The sequence below is a fragment of the Lissotriton helveticus genome, chromosome 4_1, assembly GCF_964261635.1.
Source record: "Lissotriton helveticus chromosome 4_1, aLisHel1.1, whole genome shotgun sequence".
Taxonomy (NCBI): domain Eukaryota; kingdom Metazoa; phylum Chordata; class Amphibia; order Caudata; family Salamandridae; genus Lissotriton; species Lissotriton helveticus.
The window spans coordinates 1819498771-1819517876 of NC_136063.1; the positions used below are offsets into that span (position 1 = coordinate 1819498771).

At 41.9% G+C, this 19106-nt stretch overlaps 1 protein-coding gene across 1 annotated transcript in view; it reads right to left on the reverse strand.

The window, feature by feature from the left end:
* The window catches only part of ZDHHC9 (zDHHC palmitoyltransferase 9), a 301663-nt gene that overhangs the window by 242758 nt on the left and 39799 nt on the right, over nt 1-19106 (reverse strand). The window contains exon 2 of the mRNA XM_078688445.1: nt 10085-10396. Within this exon, the coding sequence (XP_078544571.1) occupies nt 10085-10251 (167 nt within the window). The 5' untranslated portion in view covers nt 10252-10396. The remainder of the gene's footprint in view (nt 1-10084; nt 10397-19106) is intronic.

Here is a 19106-nt window from a genome sequence, read left to right on the forward strand (position 1 = left end):
GCGGACCGTCCACATATAAACTTGCAATCTGCTCTCATGAGATGGCACTTCTATTATCTTATTCAGTTCGTTTCCGGATCATGGGGAGGTGTCATCTAGGTCCTGGATATCTTTACACCGTGTTAAGTTAGCATGGGCTCATTACCGGTTTAAACGCCATTTTTCCTTTTTTGCAACTTCTGCACACGACACTTAGTTGTTGCTTTAGCTTTCCACCTAGTAGTTCATCGTGGTTTACATGAGAATAATATGTTATTGCTCTACTATCTGCTTTGCTTGTTAAACTATATCTGTACAGCGAGTGCTAAAGTTTCAAGAACAACACGATACAGAATTGTTATGAGGTCTGATCTCCACGACTTCATACTCATAACATAAGTGCAACTTCTGCCAATTCTGGGCATGAGGCGAGTTTTATATTGCTTTGCCGAACACACATACACAACAGTTGATGCGGTTCACATGAAGAGAGAGCTGGTGTATGCTGATGTGATTCCTTCAAATCTAAGACACTAAAGTATGGGCACGCCCTAAACCAACACAAAGAGACCTTCTTAGCAAATAATATAATATGTGTATTAGGGAGGGTGAGATATAAGCAGCCGCGGGCCGTGGAGGGAGTTACGGTGGGGCAGGGAGGCGGGGAGGGGGAGAAGCAGGGTGGAGCCCTCTCTACCTTGCCCCTCCCCCTCCCCGCCTCCCTGCCCCACCGTAACTCCCTCCACGGCCCGCGGCTGCTTATAAGTGTTGCTAACTCTTATTCATTTACTGCATGTTAACATACTGTCACCATTCGCTTTTTATGTACTAGTAACTATGCTGGTAATTTTGCTACTGATAATATGTGTACTTCTATTATCTAAGATACTACGCCTGAGAAGACGGCATTAGTAAATAAACATTTCAAATACACATGTGTTCTTCTTAACTCCATGTTCTGGTTTCTAAGAAATATATAACGACCGACTGTTCATGAGTTCCACGTATCCTGAGGTACTATAAGTTCATATTCTGGATTGTCTAAACATTGAGAGTTTGTTATATCCAATGTGACACTGTACCTAGCTTGCTAAGGAGTGTTTGATTACTAACGTGAGTTTTGGGACACCCTAATTCGCCGAGGTTCCAATCCTCTGTCCACAGTTCTGTGTGAGAACAGAAACCCTGCGACAGGGGCACCCCCGACCCTTGCTGGAGCTTCATCACACTTGCGATACAACTCCAGCAATGCGCCACCTTTACGGCACAGATACATCACGCATCTGTGCTGTTTTTGCCCCATGATGCGCCGCATTGTAAATGCAGCACACCATAGGTGACGGAACAGCGGCACAGAATGACTAACACATCCCTGGTGATGCGCCAGTCATCATAAATGTATCCCTATGCTTCTTATCTTGTTAGAGATGAACCGCCATATGTATCATCAAAGTTTTTTGCATTTCCTAAATAGCGAACTTTAAGGAATAAATAGCGATTCTTTACCATTCCTAGTTTGCGATTAGCTATTTGCTAATTACAAATTACCCATTCATTTCCTTCATTTCCATAGGGCGGTTGGACTCACTTTTAGCTCGAACGGCTGAATGGATTTCCACGAAACTTGGCAAAATTGTAGGGACTGGTAGCCCGATGTGCCTTTGCTATGTCTCAAGATATATGCTCCAGTGGTTTTTACGAAAATTAACTTTGAAAAATATATATTGGGCTACATTGGCCTATATATATGTTGGAGCCCAAATGTAGCCCAATGTAGCCCAATGAAGCCCAATGTAGCCCAATGTAGCCCAAAGATGGCCGCCAGACACACAAAAAAACAAATGTAGCCCAAATATCAGCCAGATGTAGCCCAACTATAGCCCAGTGACAGAATGACCAATCAGCTTCGCAAACCTCCGTTACGCGAAGCGGAGCGCTGTTACAGATATATATCTTTTTTTGAACGTTAATTTCTCAAAATCCACTGGAGCACATATATTGAGACCTAGCAAAGGCACATCGGGCTACCAGTCCCTAATATTTTGCCAAGTTTCGTGCAAATCCATTCAGCCGTTCGATTATTATTATTATTTTTTTTTTTTGCCCCGCGGGGCCCTTTTAAAACCTCCACATCAAACCTAGGGGGTCAGCGAGGATCTACTATGCCCCCTTATAGTTATTTCCCCCTTTGTTTTGACCTCCTCTTGTCTCTTGATCCTACCGAGAGACAAGATGGCGGCCGCTACGGACTTTTTGGAATGTTGACAGACGCCGGAGAACCAATCAGCTTCGCTTCACAAAGCTCCGTTGCGCGTAAAGTACGCGAACCGGAGCGCTGCCTGGTCCGCTGTTACAGATATATATCTTTTTTTAAACGTTAATTTCTCAAAATCCACTGGAGCACATATATTGAGACCTACAAAAGGCACATCGGGCTACCAGTCCCTACAATTTTGCCAAGTTTCGTGCAAATCCATTCAGCCGTTCGGGCTAAAAGTGAGGCCAACCGCCCTATGGAAAACTCAATGTTAAAAACACGTTTTGGGACCCCCCTTTTTTCTCGGCCCCCCCTTGACGAACCCCCCCCAAATTTTCAAGGGCTGCTCAGAAACAAAATGTGCCATTTTCCTGAAAATTTCAGCCAATTCCGTCCACAAACGCCAAAGTTATTAGACATAGAATTTTCAAAAAACCCATAGAGAAAAAATCCTAACTATATATACCTACTGGCGGTCGCCAGTAGGTAATTATATATATATATATATATATATTACTTACTGGCGATAGCCAGTAGGTATATATAGTTAGGATTTTTTTCCTATGGGATTTTTGAAAATTCTATGTCGAATAACTTTGGCGTTTGAAGACAGAATTGGCTGAAATTTTCAGGAAAATGGAACAGTTTGTTTCTGAGCAGCCCCTGAAAATTTGGGGGGGTTTCGTCAAGGGGGGGCCGAGAAAAAAGGGGGGTCCCAAAACGTGTTTTTCCCATGCAATTTTCCATAGGGCGGTTGGCCTCACTTTTAGCCTGAACGGCTGAATGGATTTACACCAAACTTGGCAAAATTGTAGGGACTGGTAGCCCGATGTGCCTTTGCTATGTCTCAAGATATAGGCTCCAGTGGTTTTTACGAAAATTAACTTTGAAAAATATATATTGGGCTACATTGGGCTATATATATGTTGGAGCCCAAATGTAGCCCAATGTAGCCCAATGTAGCCCAATGTAGCCCAAAGATGGCCACCAGAGACAAAAAAAAACAAATGTAGCCCAAATATCAGCCAGATGTAGCCCAACTATAGCCCAATGACAGAATGTCCCAGAGTGTTCTAAAGAACAACTAGAGTGCTAACAGTCCTACTTATTACAAAGGTATGGCACACCTGAAGCCATCTTGATTGGAATAAAGTGGTAACTCTTAAAACATTTAATTTAAAAAGGAACAAAATGAGGGGGTTCATTTTGCCATAGAAAGTATGATTAGCGAATATATGACGAAATCCCGCATACCATCAGTCCGCAAAAAAAATCCCGCATGTACTATTAGGCCGCAAATTAAAATAACGAAAACTTTTAGAACGAATATGCCTTTAGCATACACTAAATAACTAAACTACCCTAAACCCTAAAACACTACCCCCAGCATGACCCTACACTACACAAACAGTACAACACTACCCTAAACCCTAAAACACTACCCCCAGCATGACCCTACACTACACAAACACTACAACACTACCCTAAACCCTAAAACACTACCCCCAGCATGACCCTACACTACGCAAACACTACAACACTACCCAAAACCCTAAAACACTACACCCCAGCATGACCCTACACTACGCAAACACTACAACACTACCCTAAACCCTAAAACACTACCCCCAGCATGACCCTACACTACACAAACACTACAACACAACCCTAAACCCTAAAACACTACCCCCAGCATGGCCCTACACTACGCAAACACTACAACACAACCCTAAACCCTAAAACACTACCCCCAGCATGACCCTACACTACGCAAACACTACAACACTACCCTAAACCCTAAAACACTACCCCCAGCATGACCCTACACTACAACACTACCCAAAACCCTAAAACACTACACCCCAGCATGACCCTACACTACGCAAACACTACAACACTACCCTAAACCCTAAAACACTACCCCCAGCATGACCCTACACTACGCAAACACTACAACACTACCCAAAACCCTAAAACACTACACCCCAGCATGACCCTACACTACGCAAACACTACAACACTACCCTAAACCCTAAAACACTACCCCCAGCATGACCCTACACTACGCAAACACTACAACACTACCCTAAACCCTAAAACACTACCCCCAGCATGACCCTACACTACGCAAACACTACAACACTACCCTACACCCTAAAACACTACCCCCAGCATGACCCTACACTACGCAAACACTACAACACTACCCTAAACCCTAAAACACTACCCCCAGCATGACCCTACACTACGCAAACACTACAACACTACCCTAAACCCTAAAACACTACCCCCAGCATGACCCTACACTACGCAAACACTACAACACTACCCAAAACCCTAAAACACTACCCCCAGCATGACCCTACACTACGCAAACACTACAACACTACCCAAAACCCTAAAACACTACCCCCAGCATGACCCTACACTACGCAAACACTACAACACTACCCAAAACCCTAAAACACTACCCCCAGCATGACCCTACACTACGCAAACACTACAACACTACCCAAAACCCTAAAACACTACACCCCAGCATGACCCTACACTACGCAAACACTACAACACTACCCAAAACCCTAAAACACTACACCCCAGCATGACCCTACACTACGCAGACACTACAACACTACCCAAAACCCTAAAACACTACCCCCAGCATGACCCTACACTACGCAAACACTACAACACTATCCTAAACCCTAAAACACTACGCCCAGCTTGACCCTACACTACGCAAACACTACAACACTACCCTAAACCCTAAAACACTAGCCCCAGCATGACCCTACACTACGCAAACACTACAACACAACCCTAAACCCTAAAACACTACCCCCAGCATGACCCTACACTACGCAAACACTACAACACTACCCTAAACACTAAAACACTACCCCCAGCATGACCCTACACTACGCAAACACTACAACACAACCCTAAACCCTAAAACACTACCCCCAGCATGACCCTACACTAAACAACCACCACAACTCTACACTACACTAACACAACACTACACTACACAACACTACACTACACTACACAATCACTAACCCACGAAAAAATTAACACAAACCCACTTACCTCTCTCGTCATCGTGGTTTTCACAACGCAAATGCATTTACCATACATGCCTTTAAAACGTAATTCTTTGTAAAGGCATGCGCGATAAATGCACATGCGTTTTGAAAAAATGCGGGATAATGGTATGCGAGGTCAATGACCTTGCGGGATAATGGTACGCGGACTGAAAGTCTGCGGGATAAAAAATGCGGGAAAATGGCTGCAAACCATGATTAGCAGCAGACTTCCCTGGTGAGCACTAGCTTTACTACAGTGATCTAATGAGCAACTAGAGTGCTAACATTCAGAATTTATGGCAAATGTGTGACACATCTGAATGCCTTCTTGATAGAACCAAAGTAAACAAGCATTGAAAATGCAATAGATCTCGCCCTCGTTTAAGTTAAAGCCATTCTGTTTGTAAGGAGGTGGCTTTTTAGCTTTGCTTTTATTAGTGTTTTTAAAACTTTCATGTAAATAACATGCATATGTATGCATATATGTATATGTATGCATGCATTTATATTTATATAGATATGCAGATTATATATGTTTATATATGTATATTACCTACTGGCGATAGCCAGTGGGTATATATAGTTAGGATTTTTTCTCTATGGGATTTCTGAAAATTCTATGTCTAATAACTTTGGCGTTTGTGGACGGAATTGGCTGACATTTTCAGGAAAATGGCACATTTTGTTTCTGAGCAGCCCCTGAAAATTTGGGGGGGTTTCGTCAAGGGGGGGCCGAGAAAAAAGGGGGGTCCCAAAACGCATTTTTCCCATTCATTTTTCCATAGGGCGGTTGGACTCACTTTTAGCTCGAACGGCTGAATAGATTTACATGAAACTTGGCAAAATTGTAGATATGGTTTGCCCGACGTGCCTTTGCTATGTCTCAATATATGTGCTCCAGTGGATTTTGAGAAATTAACGTTTAAAAATATATATATATCTGTGACAGCGCTCCGGTTAGCGCCCCGGTTCGCGTACCTGACGCGTAACGGAACTTCGCGAAGCGAAGCTGATTGGCTCTCCGGTGTCTGTCAACATTCTAAACAGTCCGGAGTGGCCACCATCTTGTCTCTCGGTACGATCGAGAGACAAGATGTGGTGAAAAACGAAGGGGGAAATGAAGGAAAGGGGGCAAGGTAGACCACTCCTGACCCCCTAGGATTGATGAGGGGGATATTAAAGTGCCCCGCGGGGCAAAAAATAAAAAAATAAATTTTTGTGATTTTACGCCGTAGAGGCGCGTCCCGGTACGCGAACCGGGCAGCTCACCGGGCAGCTCACCGGGCAGCTAACCGGGCAGCTAACCGGCAGCGTAGCTGTCAACATTGTAAACAGTCCGGAGCGGCCGCCATCTTGTCTCTCGGTAGGTTCGAGAGACAAGATGTGGTGAAAAAAGAAGGGGGAAATGAAGGAAAGGGGGCAAGGTAAACCCCTCCTGACCCCCTAGGATTGATGAGGGGGATATTAAAGTCCCCCGCGATTTTTCGCGGTAGAGGCGCTTCCCGGTACGCGAACCGGGCAGCTAACCGGCAGCGTAACGGGAGTCCGCCATCTTGTGTTTTTGGAGCGTCCGGTTCGCGTACCGGGTAGCGTCCCGGTAAGCGTAACAAGGGGAAAACCAAGAGAAACAGTAAAAAAAAATGAAGGGAATAGATTTCCAGCAAACTTGGCAAAATTGTAGGGACTGTTTGTTTGATGTGCTTTTGCAAGGCCTCAAGATATGTGCACGTGTGGATTTTGTCTAATTAAGGTTAAAAAAAAAATATATATCTGTAAGCGTGCTCCGGCACGCTTACGTTACGGGTTTTGTTTGCGCTGCAGAGCCGATACGTCACGGTTATGCGACGCGTCATGAGGCGTCTCACGTGGCTACGTGATACGTCACGTAATAAAGAATATATTTTACAGCTATAGATATTAGCTTTTAAAAAACCAATGAAATTCACTGAAAAAACCATAGGTTATAGACCATATATAGTTAGGAATTTGCATTTACAAAACCTTGAAAATTCACTGAAAAAACCATAGGTTAGAGACCATATATAGTTAGCTGGACATTTTATTGACATAAAACCAATGAAATTCCATATATAGTTAGTTGCACTAACTATATATCGCGCACCCGCAATCCACTGCTGATGATGTCACATATTACATCATTCATGACATGGTCAGTGACATCACTGATGACATCACTGATGACATCTCAAATGACATCACTGATGACATCACTGATGACATCTCAAATGACATCACTGATGACATCATGACACACCAATACCAGTTACTACATACGCACTCACTGATTCCTACGTCTACACACACATTCACTCATTCACCCATACAATCACTCATACATACAGTCACTCATTATTACAACACTATCATATGCACTCATACACCTATGCAGACACTCACATACTGCCACTCATCCATGGAGTTACTCACACACCTAGTCAGTCCTGTAAAGAATCAATCACACTTCCATTTCCTCATCTATACAGTTAAACACAGAACACCATACTTCAGTGACATCACTGATGACATCACTGATGACATCTCAAATGACATCACTGATGACATCTCAAATGACATCACTGATGACATCATGACACACCAATACCAGTTACTACATACGCACTCACTGATTCCTACGTCTACACACACATTCACTCATTCACCCATACAATCACTCATACATACAGTCACTCATTATTACAACACTATCATATGCACTCATACACCTAGTCAGTCCTGTGAAGAATCAATCACACTTCGATTTCCTCATCTATACAGTTAAACACAGAACACCATACTTTTCACACATATACTAACACATACTTACTCTCTTATACAATCACTGATACAAGTACACATTGATATGCACAGAGTCACACACCTCCCAGCCAGCCACACACACACTCAGTCTTCCATACATCCACTCATTCTTCAATATGTAAAACATATTTAAACTTTACAAAAACACACAGACACTAGATGATATCAGTGATGTCATTTGAGATGTCATCAGTGATGTCATTTGAGATGTCATCAGTGATGTCATCAGTGATGTCACTGACCATGTCATGAATGATGTAATATGTGACATCATCAGCAGTGGATTGCGGGTGCGCGATATATAGTTAGTGCAACTAACTATATATGGAATTTCATTGGTTTTATGTCAATAAAATGTCCAGCTAACTATATATGGTCTCTAACCTATGGTTTTTTCAGTGAATTTTCAAGGTTTTGTAAATGCAAATTCCTAACTATATATGGTCTATAACCTATGGTTTTTTCAGTGAATATATATATATATATATACACACACATATATATACATATATATATACACACATATATATACATATATATATACACACATATATATACATATATATATACACACACACACACACACATATAGAGATAAAAGAGGAAATGTAAAAATCTAAGCATGAAAAATAATGCATGACATTTATATAGTAAAAGATGTATTTTTATAAACCGTGAAAGGCTAGATTCATAAAAAAAGAAAATCACCATTTACTGTAAACAACCTTCCTCGACCATGAGTCCAAATGGACTAAGTGGTTACTAATATTCTCTGCAAATAATAGGAGCACGCATCTTAAAAATGTGACCCAAATGATTGACATACTGATCAAGTGACAGGATAGTCTTCTCTTCACTCAGGTGTGCACATCCTGAATGATAATATGCTCCAACCCAGATCCCACGCTCTTAAAACTCGCTAGACACAATCTGCCCAAAAATATCTGTAGACTGAGTGTACAAATAAAAGCCACCGCTCCCAGGAGTGCAGTACGACATAGCAGAGGGTAGAAGGGAAAAATTATGGTGGCAGGAAAAGATTTTCTTTAAAAGAACCAATTTTAACCATTGGTATTTCCAAGTACTGCAACAGGGATCAAAATAGTGCGTTTTCAAGTTTTAAAAACTGGCAATCTATAGCAGATATGGTTGAGGTTAAATCATCATAATGTTTTCTACATTGCTTGATGTCACAACATGCTATGTTGTAGCGTTCTTCATAAAACCGGTTATGACTAGCAAATTCAATGGTACTCTCTTTAGGAGACTCAGTGGGAGGAACGTGTAAGCCGTTCTACCACAATTCAAACCTGTGACCTGCAGAGCACATAAATCTTATGTGAAAGCGTTCAACTCCTCGAGCTATTCCGCTGCTCTCCAAAATCCTGAAATAATCCAGAAACCCTTATTTTAAGCCAGACGAAGATACATTTCAAAAGTTACCAATCAAAAAAAATGTAACCGCACAACCTAAATGTACAAAATAAAGATCAGTTTAAAGACAACCAGGCTCTGTATCCAATCAAAACGATACATATTAAAGCAACTTCTGTTGACAACACAAATCTCAGTAACCAGCTCTATCAAACAATGTTTGTGTTATAAGTTTCATGATATAGAGGGGCCATTCGGCGTTGAGAAAAAAATTGGCTTTCACCCAATCTTGCATCTCCAACAATCACCAAGAACAGGCATATCCAGTGGATGGACTCTTTAAAAAAAGAAAACTAACTTCAGAGTGCCTTGGACAAAAACGCCATTTCAAACCTTGCAATATTGGTAGCCATGGATAAAAAAATATACATATAACTCCTGAATCCTTGGTCATCTTTGGCGGGCACAAATAACCGAACCAAAGGCCAGAGCATTAAACCCTGGGAGAAGACCTGAACACAAGATCCAATTAGCTGGCCTTTGAACTCACTCGAAAGCAAAGAAGAGGCTGCAGGTTCCCAGGATTAGTATCAGCGTCAGGTAGAAGATTCCTTTCTGGCGGGCCATCATGACCCTTCCATCGCAGCAGAACGTGTTTTTTCCAGGCAGTTTCTCCCATTTGCGGGTCACTTTCTTCCTCACCATCATAACCGACATGGCTCCGCCTTCTCCGTGCAAGGCTTCCTTTTAAAACCAGCCTAGCAGGCCTGCTCTTACAAAGAGGACGCCACCCTGAATGCTTCCCGGCCCTGCGCCGTCGTCTGAGCAGGGCAAGACATCTCTCAGAACACAGCCCGAGCCCCTGGAAGAAGGGAAAAAATAAAATTAGAAACATCCAGGTCACCCATGCTTGTGCGCGGCCTAGCCGGAAGTATCAAACAAGAGCGCGCTGCACTGGGCGCTTGAGTTCAGAGGGCAGTGGTCATGTCACACAGGGCCATTACAAAGTATGGTGGAATAAGGCAGATGTGATACTAATAACAATATTATTAGACTTTTCACGGGCAAGGATTGTGCACAGGCATCCAAAACAGTGCAGTTAACTGAAACAAATCAAGAATGTGCAGAAGTAAAGGAAAAATGTTCAAGTTCAAAGAACAAACAAATTATTATTAGCAATTAAGAATTAACTTAAAATCTGAACAGAAGGTCAAATTTCTGGGAAAATATCTTTTTCAAATATTTTCGGTGTATTAAAACATTACTCTCGTATGGTGTTCTCAAAATGAAAGCAGGACGCCGCCACCAATGTTTAAGAACAGCACAATCTCGCCTCAACTGACCAAAAGCATAGTTCCACCAATGTTTACTGAAAGCAAAGTCCTGTCCCACATCTCAAGGTCGCGAGCGACCTTGAGAAATCGGTTGTCAAGAATAAGGTTATATACTGTGTACCTGCAGTGCTGCTCACCTAATCTTTGTCAGCATGCAAGTGAGAAGTGGGACAACAACAGTAGTTATTTTTCCGAACTGATAGGAAACCCGCCCCTAAAGCTTTATGATGCGACTCGACTACCATATAATTACAGTGGAGGCCAAAGCTTCCCAAAAGTAGTGGCGAGAGTTAGAAACATCACATACAATTACTACGAAGCCAGTCTTTTCAAATTTAAAAAGGAAAATGTAATCCACACAAAAATTAGATTAAATTTACAAACCAAGAAAACCGAACCTCATTAAACTCTCCCTAAACTAGAAATCTGTGTAAGGATGACCCCTTAGTGTTAAAGAATGTAAACCCCCTTCCTGGGGTGTTTGGCCACAAAGATCTTTAAGAAGGGATACAAAATGTGAAGCCCCTTCTTACTGTATTAAATGGCTATGTACAGGGCCACTGGAATTATGCGGTAGGAGAAGGCCAAATTACGCAGGGTGATGCGGCACATTTAATAGCATTACTTCATTATTCTGAACGATTTAAACACATGTTTAGCACTGTCTGGGTATTGGGTGCACCTCATCAGTACTAGTTTAATACCCAAATATAGCAATAAGCAACAGAAAGTTGAACAGTCAACCCTTGCAAAAGGCCTTCCACTGCATGGTAACGTGTGCCGCTGGGGTTTAAGTAACTTTTCAAGCGTTTGAGAGAGAAAACAACATTTGTTGTTAAAAGCTGCAGCAGATGATGCATTATGTGGCAAAATTATAAATATGCAAAATTCCGCGCAGCTGTACTATCGCATAATACCAGTTACCCTGGCTTTGCATTAACAAGGTCTATAGGTTAAGAACAATGAAACTACTACTTGGGCGGGCTTGTAAAATTGCTACACGAGCAAGATGCTGTAAGGAAGGTGATTGATGAACAAAATGGATTAAGCCAAAGTCTTCCGCTCTAGCCTGTTTTTAGACCCTTGTCTCATTATGTGAGCTCTATCAGACTAATGTCTGTCCACAAATGGTATGTTACTTTATTTTAAAAAAAATAATTGAGATACCAGTAATAGGCATGAATTAAGGCTTCTGGGGTTGGCTGTCAGCTTGGTGTTGGGGATATTAGAACGGTGTTTAAATATGCAAGTAAGGACAGGATTCTTTGGGAGTGGTCTCCAGCTTCTTGGATCACAAATCACATTTAAGAGCAAGTTATCAAATATTAATGAGCAAAATGACCCATGCTGCAACCAAAAAGAGTCGAGAAACTTAGGTGCCAAACCAAAAATATATATCATTAAAATGTATGCACCAACACATTTTGGTGGAAAAAGACATACAGGTGCAAAATAACTGCAGGAGTGTGGTATCACGTTTAAGTACGAACGTCACTTGGTTCAGAAAGAGAATAGGGTAGTAAGAAGTCAAATTTGGAGTAAAAGTAGTGCATCATCAAGATTATATCATTTGCTTGACCCAATAATTAAGGCCATGAGAACTCCCTAAACACACCCAGGAAAAGATTTCCCTTTAGGAGAAATAACTCTCACCCACTGCTAATTACAGTGGCATGCTTCATCATAGATTTCTCACTGATGCAAGCTTTATCAAGTGTGTTTTTTTTCTTCGACCTCGAGGGAGCACTGGTGTAATGGGGTGGGGTTCTAAAATATAAAATTGCCTACACGGTACTGTGGTTTTTATCTTTAATATGGGTCTGTATGCAAGATTAAAAACAAGAATTGATGCTTTTGCATTTCAATAACTAGAGCAACTCTAGTTTGTTCAAGAAGTTTCAGCCACCTTCCCTACCAAAAAAACACGAGTATTTGCAATGCAATAGGTCTCACAGGAGTTAGAGTTGGAGCTATTGGTATTGCAAATGAGCATGCTTTTTAGTTTATTTTTTTTGTTTGCAGTGACGCGATTCGACCTTTTTAAAAAGTTAAGGAAAGAGAATGGAGAGAAAACAGTGGAAAAGTAGGAGGTGGTAGGAATAGAAGCTTATACCCTCTACAGAAGCAAAAAAACCCGAAAGCACATCGCTCGCGTCGGAAGAGAGAAAATAATAGCGACACTTAAAACACCACAACAAACACGTTCATATAATTACACCCCATACTTGCAAAACAATGAGAGCAGTTTTAGCCAAGGAAACATGACAGCATAGACAAGAGGGACACCGGGTGCAAATGTAGGAATTAAAATGTACTCCTTTCCTATTCATGTTTTTGCATAAATTATACAGTGAGAGTGGGGAGTAAAAGCATATAGTGAGGCTTATATCCTGTACAGAAGCTAAACTTTAAAGGCAGATCACTTGTGCTGGAAGTGATCATTTTAACTTTAAACGGTAGGGGAAGGTCATAGCCAATATATCTCGCCTTTGGGACCTTATAAGTATTTAGCCATGCAGCACACTATCCTGGCTGCTGTGCCGCCAGAAACTGAATAGCTATACAATTACTACACGCTGGGCCATGCAGTCAGTTTCTAGGTTTTCACTACAGAAACAGTGCATAGACATTAATTTAGGGGTGGGTGGATTAAACAGAAAAGTTAGTTAGCAACTGCACCCATGTGCTTGCATGTGTGGTGAGGGTGGCCTCTTAAGAAATAAGGCACGCATGTTTGTGAGCGAGAAGTAGGGAGATGGGGGGAATGGCTAGAAGATGCGAGAGCTGAGCAGCAGGTGTCTTTGGTCCGAATGCACAGATCGGTAGTAAAAGGTTGCTGTAGGAGGAGTGGGACCCCACATAGGAGTGTCATGAACTTCATGTTAACAGCTTAATGGGGGAGAAGGGCTGCAACAATGGGAAGTGCGTGTACAATACAACTTTTAAAATGCCCTTTGTGTCTCTTTTGACCGGGACACTGGTCTCTAAAAAGTAGGTCCTTAAAACCACAGCAAGGAATTGTTATGATGAAGTAGAGGGTAGATGTCATCCTGATGCCTGGATTCCCTATCTGAGGCGGACCTGGTACTTCCTGAGCGCCTCTCGACTGTCCTTCCCACGGGTTTCCCTAGAGACCCACTCAACATTCAAACCGTCTCCTCCACGAGCTGGGCATGGCATAAATTATGCTGGATCACTGTAACAGAGAGGTTATATTCCTCCGCCCTACCGGTCGTAAACCCTCGACTAATCCCCATTACAGGTGAAAGACTGTTGCAGCGCACTCCGACGAAATTTGATCTAGCGAGACAGGGGGGACCTGTATCTGGACGGCCACATTTTCTCCCCCACAGAGGATGCACGCTTTAACCCTTGTCGCATCATGGACAAATTCGCATCCACTCCGCAATACATTCAACTTTCCCGACTTCCCACTTGAGCCAGTCTCATTTCCCCCTTTCACACTGGTCATAGAAAATCGGACAGCACACATCTGATCTCAAAGCATGTGCCTCGCTGGAGCCTGTACAGAACAGCAAAATTTGCAGCGCATGGGAAAAAGCCTTGGGAACCACGACCACTGATGAGAAATGGGCTCACTACTGTTCAGGGAGAAGTCTTGCGTGACTGAACAGCAGACACAAACTCCTACATTTTAAATTCCTGCGTCGCATTTATTTCACTCCAGCACTGGCTCACAAAATAGACCCATCCAAGCCACACAACGGTCGCAAATGTTCCACACCACACGGGGACTTTGCACACCTCTCCTGGACATGCCCAAACCTGCAGAACTATTGGGAAAAGGTCCACCCACGTTGGGTCAGATTCCCCTGACCCCAATTCCAGAAGTATCTCTGCTGGGATACACAATTACCTTCCCTCAAAAAATCAGCAAGTTTTCTTCACTCGGTCTTATTAGCAAGGAGAGAAGTGGCCCTACGCTGGGGGCGAAAAACTGCCCCAAATGTTCATGGTTGGTTGCACAGTCTCACCGTTTGCAATGTAGCAGTGTCCATTACCACCCCCTTTTGTACCACTTTTGGCCGCCATAAGTGTGGCAGTGTATGCTCAGACGTGAGTCCCTTGCTCACTTTGCCACTGGATTCAAGCAAGCCGGGCTGAAGACAGCTCTAATGCCAGAAACCAGTCCTCGAAAGCTTGTTTCCGGTCCAGGGAAGGCATGGCTTGGCAGTTCGGGCTGGACAGTTCCCATGAGGCACAGGGTCAGACTGATTTGCATATAGCCATGTCTGAACTGGGGTGGCAGAGTGGGCTAAAGAACGGTGATGGATTAAACCCAGATCTTTTGACTGGGTGTGAGTGTTTGATTGGTTCAGATGCTCCGTCCATTACCACCCCCTTTTGTACCACTCAATCAGAACAAGCATTGGCATAGCCAATAGGTCTCACTTTTGGGACCATATAAGTGTTTAGTTATCAGCACAATATCCTTGGTGCAACAACATCAAGTGTTGCATGGCTAAACACTTATAAGGTCCTAAAGGCAAGACTTATTGGCTTTGCCAATGCTTGTTGTTACTGTCTCCACTTTGGCATACAATTGGACATTAATGCCATATGTGGTTATTTACTGTTTTCACAGGGTTTATTTATTAAGTCAGAAATATCTGTATACAACCCCGTAATAACTTGGTACATGAAAGTCACTATGGATATCCTGAATCTTGGTGGGTGTTTTTGTCATATTTTATTGTTTATGGGTTGAATTTTGCATTTGGATACTTATTTGAAAGTACCATATTGCATCGATATTTTGTTATTTCTAACAAAAGAGTGCATACCTTCACGCTACAGTTTTCTATGTAGATATAAACATTATGTCTTAAGATATCTGGCATTTGGAAATGCTTCACACAATATTTATTTGGTACTTTGATGCTACTCCGGCATGCCTCTATACTTGAAATAACATCCAGTGCGATCCTCCTATATCAACAAGCAGCGTGAATATTAGGCGCATGTTGTTGCCAGCAATACCAGCTCGCTGTTATTTTTCCACCATCATCCTAAAATCTTGAACTCATTCCGGTTTGCGACAAATCCAGCTTTCTTTTGACATGACATATGAATGAAAATACATATCCCATGATCCCTTGCAAATGCCCGTCTAGTTGAAATGTCACCGCTTCCCACGGTTCCTCGCCTATCCAGCACTTCAAAGTAACCGGGTAAGAAGTGTGTGTTTGTTCAAATGTGAGTGTGTGAGAATGATGAGGCTTTGGAAACGTGCCTCGCATATCGGTTCACTTGAAATGTAAACTGGTTCGAGCGCCTATCGGATTTATATGAACACTTTGACAAGAGCACCGAGGCTAATTAATAACTTGCCTTGTATACCCTAGTTCCTAGGACGAAACTTTGGCAGGGCACAAGTCCTAAATGAGCTGTGTCTCACACCGCTGAAAGTGAAGCGAACGTGCGACGTTAAAAATATGCGAGAGGCTCAAAGGGGAAGTGGCGCGATTCCCTTGCAGGAGCGAGCTTTAAACTATCTGTTTGCAAGTTAATTGCAAACAGATGTTTTAAAAGCTGCTCCCGCAAGGGAATCGCCAAACGTGCACGCGTTGCCATTCAAAGCAACGCATGCACGTTTTTGCCTGCAAAACCGAATCGATAGCTAAAGGTCTTTTCCTATGCAGGGCATGCGCGCTGCGTAGGTGAGACCTAAAAAGAAACAACAAAACCACAGTTGATATGTTCATAGTGTTTAACATCGGCCAATGAAATGCAGCTTTTTCAGTGCTGCATTGTAGAGTGCACTGCAAAAAGCTGCGTTTCATTGAGGAAAAGTTCCTTACACGCGTGGTTAACCTGAAGTTTGCCTGCAACCAAACATTCCCCGATATAGATATATATAACATTACCTTGCATTATGGGAAATGCAGTTTTTACTTATGGTCATGTGACTTTATTTAAAATGACATGGACAAAGCACTTTGTTATGGCGTTTCCTCCCGTGAACAAGGCTCATGCCGAAACGCGTAAGAGATATGGAAAATTGCGCTGTCACCTGTGGATTAACCCCTTCGGTGCTAATGACGGAACGGTTCCATCATGAGCGTCTGTTGGCCTGTGCTCACGACGGAACCGTTCTGTCATGAGTCCATAGGTTCTTTAGAACCTTCAGCACGGCAGAGGAATTCGGGCAGCATTGAAGGGGTTAAACGCTTCGTCTCAGAAATGGGCCTCTGAGTGTTGTTTGCTGTTGGCATTTGATGGGCTGCTCCATGCCCATTGTGTTAACAGAGGCCGCCCTGAAGAGTTGGGGGCTCCGTGTAGGACTGTGATAGAGATATATATATATATATATATATATATATATATATATATATGTACACAAACCTCCCTTGACGGCAAGGAATAATGGGACGAACTAACGTTCTCAAATGTTTTTGCTATTTTTAAAGCCTTCAATTTAGCATTATGCAGACAAACACTGACCAACGCGTTTCGGGAGCACCTCTCCCTTGCTCACGATCACCTGATCCCAGGAAGTTAGTCCTTTTTAAAGTCACATCATTTCATTTCCTGTTTCGTGTGTCTCTTAGCTCAAAGCATTCTGGAGGCTGTAGTTTTTATTTAAAAGTGTAAACTTATGCTTAAGTTCATCATTGTAAGCTGGTCCCAATTTCAACATCGATACTATTCTTGGCATAGTATACATTGTACAAAAAGATTTCTCATTTTGTTTTTTATCACATTTCATTTTCAGAAGTTTCATTTATATGTGTTCATTTTAATGCCCTCTGGTGGGCTATGTCATTATTCCATCATCCTCTTCAGGAGTTTTCATTTCTTAACTTCTTGTGGAATTTCTTCATGTACTTTTGCCCCTTTCGTTTTATTGATTCTTCTTTTCTTTCTTTGTTTGTTCCCTCTTTTCTTTATATCTCAAAGTTAGCATTTATTTTCTTTTTTAGATCCATTTTTTAGTTTTGTTTTTTATCGATGTTGATCCGGATCAGCTTGCACATTTAAAAAAAAAAAAAAAAAAGGAATACAATTTTATGTTGGACAAAATTGTATTCCTTTTTTTTTTTTTTTTTTAAAAGGAATACAATTTTGTCCAACAAAAAGAATGTACTTAGCACAAGTAAGAATAGACCTTTACCTCTATTTTCGCAAAATCAAATTAGCAAAGTTTTTTGCAGAAAACGAAAATGTGACATCACGAAAGAAACCACAGGAAATCATTGAGGGCTTACAAGCCAAAGATGCTGGAAGCTATCTGACACTACTGAACCTGGATGTAATTGAAGGGGATGAAATAAATTTGAACGAAGTGGTGGAACAAAAAGGAGGGGGCCTGAGTGGGCTGAAACCAAAATCTAAATTCTATCCACAACTCGCACCGGGTAAAAAGTTGATTTATTTCAGGAAGCTGTAATTGAAGATGTGTATAAAATAAAAAATAAAACCTATAAAGACAATTTGACCAAGGAGGAAAGAGAAGCCTTGAAAAACCTGATGAATGATGACAACATAGAAATCAAAATTGCTGACAAGGGTGGTAACATCATAATCCAAGATAAAACAGCATATGTCCTTGAAGCCCATAGACAACTTTGGAATAGCACTTATTATGAGAAACTTAAAAAGAACCCAACAAAAGAAATTAAGGAAATGCTGGATGCAAAACTTCAGGAATGGACTATGAAAAATCTAATCAATCAATGAGGAAGAGTGCAAATATCTAACTGTGAATTATCCTATTTTGGCAACAATTTACTTCTTGCCCAAGTTGCATAAGGATCAAAAAAAGCCACCAGGCCGACTGATACTATCGGCGGGGGGCTCTTTACTGGAACCGCTAGCTAACTTCATTGATTACTTCCTACAACCGTATGTGAAACAACTCGGTTCCTATATACGAGATACTACAGACATTAAATATGTTACAGAATACACCTTGGCAGGAATCTTATCTGTTGGCAACGATGGATGTTGTATCCTTATATACAACAATAGACAATGACTTTGGAATAGAAGCGTGCAGTTTCTTTCTACAGGAGAGAAATATAACATATCAAGATCACAACATCATGCTCAGACAGATGATTGAAATTTGTCTGAATAAAAAAAAAATTCTCTTTGGTGATGAACTATATAGGCAAAGAAATGGCACAGCAATGGGCTTTTCCTTTAGTCCAAACTACGCTTGTCTCACGATGGGATACTGGGAAAAGGAAGTGGCGTGGAAGGCGGAAAATGACA